This window comes from Colossoma macropomum, unplaced genomic scaffold (assembly GCF_904425465.1).
Source record: "Colossoma macropomum unplaced genomic scaffold, Colossoma_macropomum, whole genome shotgun sequence".
In the NCBI taxonomy this organism is placed as follows: domain Eukaryota; kingdom Metazoa; phylum Chordata; class Actinopteri; order Characiformes; family Serrasalmidae; genus Colossoma; species Colossoma macropomum.
Genome location: NW_023494784.1, coordinates 11,843,912 through 11,856,427, shown reverse-complemented (window position 1 = coordinate 11,856,427; position 12,516 = coordinate 11,843,912). Strand labels below are relative to the sequence as shown.

General features: G+C 41.6%; 1 protein-coding gene across 1 annotated transcript in view; it reads left to right on the top strand.

Annotated features, from left to right (window-relative positions):
- The first annotated feature begins 3,130 nt into the window (after positions 1-3,130).
- LOC118796652 (receptor tyrosine-protein kinase erbB-4-like) overlaps positions 3,131-12,516 on the top strand; it is a 600,895-nt gene continuing 591,509 nt past the window's right edge. Inside the window, exon 1 of the mRNA XM_036568052.1 lies at positions 3,131-3,533. Coding sequence (XP_036423945.1) covers positions 3,449-3,533 — 85 coding nt within the window. The 5' untranslated portion in view covers positions 3,131-3,448. The remainder of the gene's footprint in view (positions 3,534-12,516) is intronic.

The window sequence follows — 12,516 nt, the reverse complement described above, 5'->3', positions numbered from 1 at the left end:
CAAGGCATTTTCAAGTGTGAAGCTTGGAGAGGCTACGCAGTGTTCCTCTTAAACTAATCCGATCATTATGAAGATAGCTAAGTTTAGCATTCAGACCCCCCCCCCTCTACACGCTGACCCCTCCAGCTCCTCAGACATGCATTGAAAAGCTTTGCCAATGCAGCGATTAACGTTCCCAGTCATATTATTACATTATTGACATTCAATTTGTGGTATGAATGTCCATATTTGCTGACATGCTGTCTATCTGGGAACAGCGTTCCCCCTAAAGATGAATCATTGCGGCTATCCCCAGCGCAGCGCTGTAGGTCTTTTGTGCCGTGCCGCTGAATGCTGTTGGTGTGTTTTGAATGCAGAGGGTGTAATGAGAGATAGTGGGGGGAAGAGGGACAGCAGTAAGAATACGCCCCTGCCTAGTTTGATAAAGCCGCTTCATTACTTGGATATTGTGTGCGTGGAATCAGTATGCGCGGGAGGGCCTCCGGAGGCATGGGTTTTATTGGCGGGCCTTGCACTGTTAAGCCTCATCCATTAAACAAATCATGGAGTTATGTATTAGATTAGCCATACACCCAGCATCGTGAGGCTTTAGCGAACCCAGAGAAACTCCGCATCGTAATCCCGGGGAATGAATTGCACAATAAACAGCTGGAGACGCCGGTGGAGGGGAGCATTCGTAAAGATTTATGGCAAATAAACATTGGTGTGGTGTTAGGTTTACAAGGAAAGTTCAAAAGGGTCCAATTAGGCGTCAGCTGAGCTTCTTTAATATTTCCTCAGTCACTGTTGGTCCATATCACTCGATCTTCACTTTGAGCCACGTTTGCCTAATGAGTTTTAATAAGAAGACGTCAGCTATAGAGGTCGAAAAGTTCAGAGGAAACAGCTTGATCTCCCTGCTGGATTTGACTCCATGACCCATCTGTCTGGGGAGGGGGCTCCCCCCTGTGGCGACAGGTCAGTACTACAGGGACACTGCGGAAATACCACGCACCTGCCAGACTGCATTTTTCTAGGGTCACACAAACACCTTGGCAAAGTTTTAAGAACAGGTTGCTGCAGTGGAAGACTCACTTTTAGAACTGATGTTCCAGACGCGACTCAAGTTTAGTACCATATCTGATTATGTTTGATAATGGTCAAAATTTGCTTTGAGATTAGACTCAGTCTGGGACAGAGGCCAATAGAGACAAAACAAGAGAAGTTCCGCTCTTTGGCCTTGAGTAGTGATGTTTCTGGGTCACTTTCTGACAAGTTAAGTTCAGTTATTAATAAAAAAATGAATAAAATATAATTATATTGTCATTTGAATGTGGTTCTTAATAAACGTTTTAAAAAAAATCTCCATTTCTCTCTCAGTTGCTCTCTCTCTTTCATTCCGGCTCTCTGTCTTCTAAACTCTATCTATCTATCTATCTATCTATCTATCTATCTATCTATCTATCTATCTATCTATCTATCTATCTATCCATCCATTTCTTTCATTCTCTCTCTGTCTTTCTCTAACAATTTCTCTCTCTCTTTCTTTCTCTTTCTCTTTCTGTTTCTGCCTTTCTCTTTCTAACTATCTCTATTTTCTCTCTGTCTCTCCCTCTCTCTCGCTCTATAACCCTATGTCTCATTCTCTCTCTGTCTTTCTCACTCTGTCTCTCTTTCTCTCTCTCTCTCTCTCTCTCTCTCTCTCTCTCTCTCTCTCTCTCTCCTTCTTCTTCTTCTTCTTCTTCTTCTTCTTCTTCTTCTTCTTCTTCTCTCTTACTCTTTAACCCTATGTCTCATTCTCTCTTGGTCTTTTTCACTCTGTCTTCTCTCTCTCTCTCTCTCTCTCTCTCTCTGAAGCATGTCAGTATGTAAGTGACTTCTCTAAAGCACCGTGTCATGAAGCCACACCAGATGTTTCAGCATATTGTAACTCCAGCAGGAAGTGCTCACCTTTCCTGGCAGGTGTGAAGGGGGCGTGTCATTGAGAGGACTTCACCGTGCTCTGAGTTCCAAACTCACTGTAAATCACACAGGTGCTTTTAAAGCACTTTCACCAGCTCTACTCATGTAGAGAAATGATTCCCAGTTCTGTCTCTGGAGTCTAACTGCTCTGAACATGTTACTGATTTCCTGCTCTAATACACTTGATTCAACTGAGCAGGTCATTATTCGGCCCTTCCTGAGGTTAAAATGGGGCTGTTATAGCAGGAACATCCTAAACGTCTGGAGAACAGACTGATCTCCAAACTCTCCCTTCAAAGCTCACCTCACAGTGAATCCTCTGTTCTCAGCACTTTCGCTCTCCTTCTGGCTGTTGTTGATCTTGTCCTTATTCATTGATTTTTTTGTATTTTTTTAGTGTGTTATGTAGTTGCTGTTGTTGCTGCTGCTGTTACTATTGCTGTGAATGATGCTTCAGTAAAGCACCCTTAGATATTAGGTTATTGCCATTATTATTATTATTATTATTACTATTATTATTATTATTATTATTATAGTTGCACTCTAGTCCATGATTAGGACATGTTAAAGCTGTGCAAAAGCTAAGCAGAATTACTGGCACCCTTGATGAAAAAGGCTGTACAATTGTTTTTATATGTTGCACCAACTGTAACAAAATCTTATGTTATCTTTTAATTAATCTTAAAAGAAACTTGTTTAATGAATAATTATAACCTGTAGGACCGCATATGAACTACATACTACTGTATATTTCTGTATATTATAGGTCTATCTATCCATCTACATATATATATATATAATATAAAGCATATAAAATGTTTCATTATTAAAAAAAATCGTTTTACAATAATTGTCACAAATAGAAACTCCTTTGAACTACGTACAACTTTATTTTTTAATATAACATTATTCTTAATTTTATTTATTTATTTATTTTACGTCCAAGTGAATCGAAAGTGACGCGTGTCTGAAGTATTTCAGGCGCTCATTAGCCCCGCGCGCACACTGAGACAGGTGTACTCGGGCTCGGACCCCTAGAGAGCCAATGAGGACGGAGATCGAATTTGCAGTGGGTGGGGTTTAAACGCCACTGGGCCAATCCCGAGCCCCCTGGGCGGGTCCGAGGCGTTTATGGGCGTGTCCTGAGCGTTTGTGGCGTCGCTGCAGAGCGAGCGAAGTGTGGAGAGTCTCATGGCACGAGAGAACGAGCCACATCGCCAAAGTGCCCTCGCGCTACTGCCCAACTTTGCTAGCCCCTTTCCAGCGCCGCGCGTGCGTTTGTGTTTGTGTGTGTGCGTGCGCGCGCTCAGACGACAGGACTAAACCGAGGCTAACGTCGCGCGCAGCGGCGCTCCACAGTTGCGTCTTCTGCTCCTCGCGCTCCGCTGACGGACTCCTTCAGAGGGATAACGCCGCCGTGTTTGGACATGTGAGAGGCGCAGGAGGGAGCGAGCGCGTTCGGCGTGTTGGAGTGAGTGAGTGCGCGCGCGTGTGTGTGGACGCGAACATGAAGCTGAAGACTTCGCTGTGGGGCTTCTTCGCCTTTCTGCTCGCTTCAGGGGCGCTGCTGGGGGGCTGTGACTCGCAACAAGGTGAGTGTGTGTGTGTGTGTGTGTGACGGTGCTGAACTTGGCGACTGATTTCGAATAGCCCGTTCCACCTTAAATGGCGCAGCACTTACATGCGCCATTTAAGGCGGAACGGGCAATTCGACCTGAGAAGCTGGGGAATAAGAAGCAAACTTCCCCCTCGTGAGAGAAAGAACGAGTGTGGATGACCGAGGGAGTGCGCGCGCGTGCTCGCCTTTGAGCATCTGAGGCATCTGAGTGAGCCAACGCGTGCACGCGCACATGCACTTCATGTAGAGTTAGCTGGTCATTCTGCTGTTGTCAAAACTGCATGGAGGAAAATAAAGTACCTTTCTGAGGGGTTTCCGAGCAAAAGGGTACCCATATGGTCATATGGTTCTCTGAAAATTGGTGCACGAGCCTCTGAGGAACTAAGGAAGGGCGCGTGGAGGCAGGATGGCAACAGTGGTCAGGCTACAGAGTGAAATGGGCACCGAATGGTCACCACATGGATCGCATGTATTGTTATTCTCAGCTCGTCTCTCGTAGGAGGATGTCAGTGTGTGTTTTCTTGGCTCGCAGCTTCACTTCTGGAAGGGATTCCTGTAGTTTAGTATATCTGGAAGTAGCTTAGAGCAAAACTACACGTTTTATTTGTGTGTGATGTTATTTTACCCTGTTTCAGTCTAATTTTTATGGGTAATGCAGTTTTACTTAATGCAAATCTGTTCATTCTAATTGGCTGGCTTCCTTAAAGGCTGTAATTCTGTAATTCATTTCAGCAGATGATGATGATGATGATGATGATGATAATAATAATGGGAAATTTTATCGTTCTGTGTTTATAGGCTGGGTGGAAGTGTCTCATAAGTGGATTCTGGTTCTGGAAAAATTCAATATATTGTTGCATATTAATATGTGATAAGAACAGGACTATTTTAGACATTATTATTATTATTATTATTATTATTACTGTTATTACTCTTTTTTTAAGTGAATTATTACAATAGTCTAATGGACTAAATCTCCACATGGTGGTGGTAGGAACCGGAGATCCTCTCTGGTGAATCGAGAGAGTGTGTGTGTGTGTGTGTGTGTGTGTGTGAGAGAGAGAGAGACAGAGAGAGAGAGAGACTGTTAAAAGCAAGAGCACAGCTATTCGCAGCCCCACTCAGCATGCAATCCACAAGAGTTTCTTATGACTTCTGCTATTTTTTATTATTTCATTAATTTAAGCAAACATTGCAAAGCCAGTTAAGGTTGCACAATATTTGTCACCAGTGTGCACTAAGACGTTGCTCTTTTTGGATTCTGAGAGCTGTAGAAACCTGTTTCTTGGATGGTTTTGTGCTTTTACTTTCCTTCCATTCTTTAAGAACGTTGTATTGAGTACACTCTCAGAAAAAAAGGTAAGAAACTGTCTCTGGGGCAGTGCCCATCCTGTCACTGGGGTGGGACCCTCAAGGGTACATCTCAGTACCTTTAGTCAGGGAACATAATTGTACCAAGCTGTACTGACTCCACACACCCCGTCTCGTCTCCAGGCTTTTATTTTATTGTTCTGTTTTAAAATATTCGGTTATGAAAAGGAACAAATACAAACTTTTCACCTGGAAAAACGTATTTAAGGTTCACAATCAGACCTTAAAACCACTGTTGTGCCTTGAGGGCACATTTACATTGTTTGTACCTTGATGAAGGGAAAATGTACCTGCATAGAACCTTTATTTCAAACAGTGATGCTGTTGAACACAGATCAGTCTTCTTCACTGCTGTTGGGATTCGCTCCGAATTGAACGTGCATGCTCACTGCTTTGTGTTAAAATGTTCTGAGAGTGGAGAACATCCATTAGTTCTTCTGTGGAAGAACCACTTTTGGTTCAGTAGAGAACCTTTCGGTGAACATTTCTGTAAAGAAACATTTTTGTAAATGAGACAGGCCAGTGTCAGGAACGTCTGAAGTGTAAATTTAATGTCATGGTTCTCCACACCCTTATAAAAAGGGGGGTTCTTCAAGGGTTCTTGAGTAAAGGCAGTGCTTATAGGGCTGAACTCTCAAAGAGCCGACTCCAGTTTTGAGAGTTGTTTTTGAAACTTTACATTATGTGGAGGTTCTTTAAACTTTAGCACTCACACATGTCATTTACAAAGATGGTTCTGCAAAGAACCTTTAAAAAGTAGTTGTTTTATGGCATGTTTATGTTTAAAAGTATATGTAGCACCAACAAGGGTTCTGCTATTGTTACAAGCACCCTATTGTACCAGTCCAACACCCTAGAGCCATTTAAGAACCATATTTTTAAGACATGTTGAAGACACAAAGGGGTTCTTTGGGTGACGCCAAGGAAGAGCCACTGTTGGTTACCTAAAGAACCATGTTTGAAAAAGAGATTTGTGACATAAACACAAAACTTAATGTGCACATAATGTAATGTAATATAAAGTTCTGTGCCAGTTTAACAGTTCTTTCTAGAACATTTACACAGTGTGAAGGTTCTTCACATTTCATTTCCAAAACATTTCTCCAAAGAACCACTGAAAAGCCTCTTTTTTAGGGAACCAAAAGTAGTTCTTTCACGGTGAAAAATGTTTTGGGACCTTTATTTTCAAAGATGTAGATGCGCAGATGGAGATATGAACAGATATTAGATGCGAACTAATGTAGCAAAGTTAATAAGTCTGAATCATCTGCTCTGCAGACAGAATAGATGGAGTTCGGGTCATTAGCGTGTTTTCATCAGTGCGTTTCAGGCATCGTTGGAGATGATGGAGATGTTTCCCCAGCACTGAAGCAACAATGGTTTCTGCATTATGAATCACCTGATTCTGATGAGTTTCCTCATTTGTATCCTTGGCTTTCCGTCCCAGGTAGATCTTTGACCGAGCCTGGGGCGATAATGGGATGGATATATTGATGATGAGGGAAATGATGAAGGCTCAAAGGTCTGATCTGTAGCTTTTCCTCTCGCTGGCAGAGCAAAGCCACAGCTAATTGCCTGTGTGAGAGAGCCCAGGCAGCGTGGCTGTAATTTGGATTAGTAATCTATATCGGCTAAGCAGAAAAGATGATGTTATCTTTCCAGCCGGGCCGTGAATTCAAATCAGTCGCTCTCCGTGACATTTAGGTGCTCCGCTGGAAATGCGGCGAACACAAATATCAGTGTGTTAATCAGCTTAAGCTCGGATTAAGCCCCGTCGGTGAGTAGAGAGAGAGAGAGAGTCGTCGGCGATGAAAATGAATCGTTCAGCAATTAAACTCTCTTTCAGGCTGATTTTTTAAGCTCCTATTTGGTTGAACAATGCTTTTGCCACAGTAATGAAGCTGAAAGCCTGCAGTGAGTGTGGAGCCAGTGACTAACACTGTGTGTGATTGCCTGAATGACCGCACCGTCCACTGCTGTTCAGAGTTTGTGTGCGCGAACGTGTTTGGAAACGCTGGCTGTGGTTGATTTAATGCAATCTCTTTAAAGACCCCTCTCCTCTCTCGCTGTTTGGGTTGCTTTGTATATATGTGCCCACCTTTTTTCTCAGGTTTCAAACGTGCTTTTGATAGATGAAGGCTCCATCATCTTTTCTTAGAGGGCTTTGACGCAGTCGTAGAATCCTGAAGAGTTCTTCACACAAACTCTTATAAGAATGAAAGTTTCTACACAGTTCTTGGCTTTTTAAGGGGAGGAAAAGCGTTTAGAAACTTTATATAATGCGCAGGTTACTTTAACTTGCACATTATATTTACAGAATGGACAATAAATGGCTCTTTAAAGATGTTTTTAATCATGCTCAGTCATGTCCTGTGGAAGTTTGTCCTGTGAGTAACTTTCCAATGTCCGCTAAATGGAAACTGCCGAATTTCTCCTCTTTTAATGTAAACTGGCCGGCCTAATCTTGGTCTGGCTTACAAAAGCAACCCCCTCACCGATCATGAGGCTGATGTGGCTCCTCCCACCCACAGAGCTGTTACAAAACTGCTTATTCTGTGTTTAAGTCATAGAAACTCACAGAGAGAAAGCTAACAACCAAGCGAAAGCTAACCTAGCAAGCATAGCTATACAGCCAGTTCATCCATGTTTGTTAGTCTGTTTGTTCATCCAGCCACACCGGTATTCATGGATGAATGTTCAGCAGTAAAGTGAATGAGAACTTTACCTTGTTTAAGATGTTGCGATATAAAAGCTGGATAATGTTCTTGGAGCCTTGGACACATTAGAGTCTACAGCACTGCCTGTATATCACTGCTGTTGGAACAAAACCAGGAGAAGGAAAAAAACATACTATACTTTTAATGTAAGTCAATGGAACCAGACTTCTTTTCGAGTAATTTTGAGTCGTCTCTTTTTGAGTTGGTCCATTTATCGTGAAATTTACACACTTTGTAAAGGGCAACAGGCATTTTCAAATTATGTCAAAAACTAAAAAACAACAAAAATGGAGATATGAGGTTTTTCTTCCGACAGCAGCGATATGTAGAGTCTGTTTCACTCATTTCTTCACGCTTGCTCTAATGTGTTTAGTCCTGCTTTAGCAGGCTGGGGGTGTTTTTAACATTTTTAACATTTTACACTGTCTTCACATGGACTTAAAGCAATCGAAAGTTGTTTTATAATACCTTTTACTGACACCTTTATTTTGGAATTTATTAGTTTAGTTGACATCCAGTCAGAATTGGGCTAGCGCTCCAGAATGGACAGTAAGTACCCAGATGCCAAACCCCACCTAAAAGGCCAACCACAGGTTCTCCTAACAGAAAATTGCACATTTTGTATGCGCTTAAAGGGAAATTCCACAGATTCTTTCAGACTTCTTCCTAATTAAATTGTTAAGCTCTAAACAAAGTTATTTAGAGTGAGTTTGATGTGAAACGCTCTGAAACTTACCGAGTCACAGTGGATGATGATAGGAACCAGACATCTAAATAGGGTTTTAAACCTCACAAACATAATAATGTATGAAATGGTTACAGATACGCTGCCTGTGGACTGAGACAATGAGTGCATTCACATGCACTCAATAATCCGACCATAATCGGATTACTGCAGTTATCTGATTATTTAAATGTGAACAGCATACTCGGATTTCTTAGATCGCAGTAAGGTCTAGAGATCTGATTAAGAAATCTGATAAAGAGGCTGGATTTTAGCTCAGTAATCAGATTTCTCGGGGCATGTGAACTCTTACTCTGATTTCTTTCAAAATTTGTCAGCCTGCACATGTGCGAAACAGCGCAGTACCGGAAATAAGCAAGCGGCATTGCAGCAAAACACTGCAACCAACTACGTCTTTGACGAAATGAAGGGTTTCAACGTTCTTCGTCTTCTAGATGATGCGTGTTCTTTTTCTGTTTTAGGCAAAGTGGTGCGATGTTTTTAAAAAAAAAAAAGTCAAGTTGAGTTTTAGGTTATGTTTACGTCACATCTTCTTCTGTGAGTTTATTGGAAATCTGATTACTGTCTGACTCATGTAGACGTGGAGTTTCCCATTGTCGGATTCCTCAAGTGCATATAAACGTGTTGGTTGGATTACTGACAAAATCTGATTTTTCTGCAGTTATTGGCTTATTAAGTGCATGAAAACTCACTCATTGTTTTTGAATAACACGTGGCCATAAACATAGTTTTAGTCCAAGTCCAATCATGGCAAAATAATAGCTGTTTTACCATTTTTAACAATACACATAAAAACTTGTGTGTAGGTAAGACGTGTAGGCTCACTGGTTGTTTTCAATAGTAAATAAAAGACTATATTTGTGTTATACGCACTTGAGATGAAATTCCTGTATAATTATGAGCTTTTGCTTCATTATCCTTCCCTCATCCTGCAGTTAGAGTCAGAATCAGAAGTTTATTTGCTGGGTTAACACATATTAGGAACGATGTCTGTGTTTCGTCACAGTGTGCCACATTTAACACAGTCTACGTCCACACTGCACCTTTAATAAAAAGGCAGTGCGTTACATGCAGATCAGTATTATGCATGTACATAAATAAAGATAGAGCTAAGAATAGCACCTGTATTGAAATTAGACTGGATAATATACAGAAAAAGGGCAAGTTCTCAATAGTCAGTGTGGAGATTGACTAACTGACTGTTCTTGAATGTAACGAATGCACAGTTCTAGGAAAGCTCTTTAATGGGTGTAGAACTTTTACATTATATGGCGTTTCTTTAAGCTTTAAACAGGTTCTTCACACTTGTACATTTAAAAAAATGTATACATGGTGCAAAAAAACACATTGAAAATTCTTTAAGGAACCAAACATGTTCTATGGCATCGCTCCAAAGAACCTTTTCTTGCACCTTTATTTTTGAGAGTATACAGGGCACACAGTGCCACGGACTAGACTGGATGACACTGGATGTTTTATTTTCCTGTATGCGTACTCATCTCGGGTTCACAGTCCATCCAAATGTTTACGCGGCACGGCTCAGACGGCAGGCCGGCGAAGAAAGGGAAACGTCTCTGCTCCTCTGGCTCGCTCTCTCGCTCGTCTTTATTCCATCAAAAGCTCGAGGAGATGGTGTTACATGCGCCTGCCCACACAGCAATAAGCCATCGTCTCACAAAGCCCGCTTATTCATTTTTCTCCACTGTGGCCCATGAAAGGCGGGCTGACCCCTGTGCCTGCGCTGCTCAATAGGAAGAAAAGCGCTCTTTGATTCCCGCTGGCCCGGCGCCGCTGCCAAGCGAAGGCGGGTTCCTGAGCAGCGCCATGCTCTCTGCCCCGCTCCGAGTGGCTCTCTCCAGCTGGAGCTCTCTCGCTCTCCTTCGCTACTTCCCTACTGCTCTGTCTGTAACTCTTTCTCTCTCTCTGTTGTTCTCTCTTTCTCTCGTTCTCACGGTCTGTCTGATGCTTTCTCTGTCTTTCTGTCTCTCTTCCTTCTTTCTCTCTCATTTGCTTTACTCTCTCTCTCTCTCTTTCTCTCATTTTTTTTGCTTTCTTTCTTTATCTCTCTGTCTCTTGCTCTCTCTCATTCCCACTGTCTATCTGATGCTCTCTCTCTGACTTGCATTTGCTCTCTCTTTCATTTGTTCTCTCGTTCTGTCTCTTCCCTTCTTTTTCTCTCTAGCTCTCTTTCTCTCTCTCTCTCTCTCTCTCTCTCTCTCTCTCTCTCTCTCTCTCTCTCTCTCGCTCTTTCTCTCTTGTCCTTCTTTTTCTCTCTCTCATTTGCTTTCTCTCTCTCTTTTTCTGTAGTGGTTTCTCTCTTTCAGTCTTTCTCGCTTTCCTTCTCTTTCTCTTGCTCTCATTTGTTCTCTCTCTCTTTTTCATTTGTTCTCTCGTTCTGTCTCTTCCCCCCTCTCTCTTTCTCTTCCTTCTTTTTCTCTTTCTCATTTGCTTTCTCTCTCTCTCTCTGGTGGTTTCTCTCTTTCACTCTTTCTCTTTTTCCTTCCCTCTCTCTTTCTGTCTCTCTCTCTCTCTCTCTCTCTCTCTCTCTCTCTCTCTCTCTCTCTCTCTCTCTCACTCTCCCTCTCATTTTTTGCTCTCTCTCTTTATGTCTCTATCTCTTGCTCTTTCTTTCTCATTCTCTATCTGTCTCTCTTTTTTGCCCTATCTTTATCTCTCTCTCTCTCTCTTGTGTTCTCTCGCTCTCTTTCTTGCTCTCTCTCTCTCTCTCTCTCTCTCCCTCCCTCTCTCTCTCTCTTTCTCTCTCTCTCTCTCAGTGCTGTCTGATCAGAGTATTTTCAGTGTTGAGATCCTCACTGCAGGGCCTACCTCAGTCCTTTCATCGCCCCTATTGTGCTCTGTTGCTTCTGTCTGCTTTCACTCTTCCCCACCCCTCTCTTTGCCCTCTGTGCTGATTTCAATTACATGGCTCTTCATCAGGGGTGCTGACTGTCATTGTGCTGCAATTATAGCTTACGCTAAGTGTGAAATGTCTTAATAGTGCCTGAAAACCAAGGAGGCCTGAGCTGCCCCACAGCTGTGTGAGAGGGGTAAGTGTGTCTGTTTGGGTGTGTGTGTGTGTGTGTGTGTGTGTGAGAGAGAGAGAGAGAGGAGGAAAAGGAGCATGATATTTTGCCCCTTCTTGTGTTCTGTTCTCCTCCGTTCGTGTATACATGCCCTGTTGCTCATTCACATTCCACACTTGTTTTCTTGTTATATTTTCATATTCGGAGCTCGGCCGTGAGCTTACAGGACGTGAGCTCATAAGGCTTAGATAAAGAGCGCTCAGCTAAGAAGATCACATATGTATTCCATATGCTGATGCAGAAAATCACTTTTCTCAGAGCTTAGCCTGAGGGAATCCTGAAGGTCAGAAAAGCAGTGGACATGGCCACGTGTGTTCAGGGTTGCAGAGTAAGAGTGCTTACGGAGGATCATCTCTCCAGTGGTTTCATATTCATTATGAAGGTTAGAAAAGCAGCAGAAGAGGCCATGTGTATCTGGCATTATTATTATTATTATTATTATTATTATTATTATTAAACACAGTCAAGTCCATTTTAACTCCTGGCAAGCATATGTCTAATGTTTGGGTTTTCAGGCTTCTTAATGGCTTGTTATGTCCATCCATCTTGTAGCTGATCGTCCTCCTCTTCTTTTACTTTCAATTGTTCCAAGCAAAATAGTCTTTTCCAGTGAATTAGTTCTTCTCATAATATGTCCAAAGTAAGATAGCATCGGTTTAGGACAGCAGCCATTGGATATTTTATTTAATATTTTCAAATGTTCTAATGAATATCACCTGGATTATTTGAATATTCAATAAGATTATGGGACTTTAATAAATGGCGTTTTATTTTTATTGTTGCTTTTAGTATTATTTTAATTGTTACTACTACTACTACTACTAATAATAATAATAATAATAATAAACAGTTCTTCTTCTTATTATTAGTATTATTATTATTGGTGTTATGAGTTTTTTTTATTGTTATCATGCACTATTTCATAAATTGAATTTATTTATTTTGCTTTTAATAAACCAAAATAATACAATGTACTGAAAAAAAAAAATCACTGATAAATAATTATTTTCATAGCAAGTTGCATAACGGTGCTAAACCAGG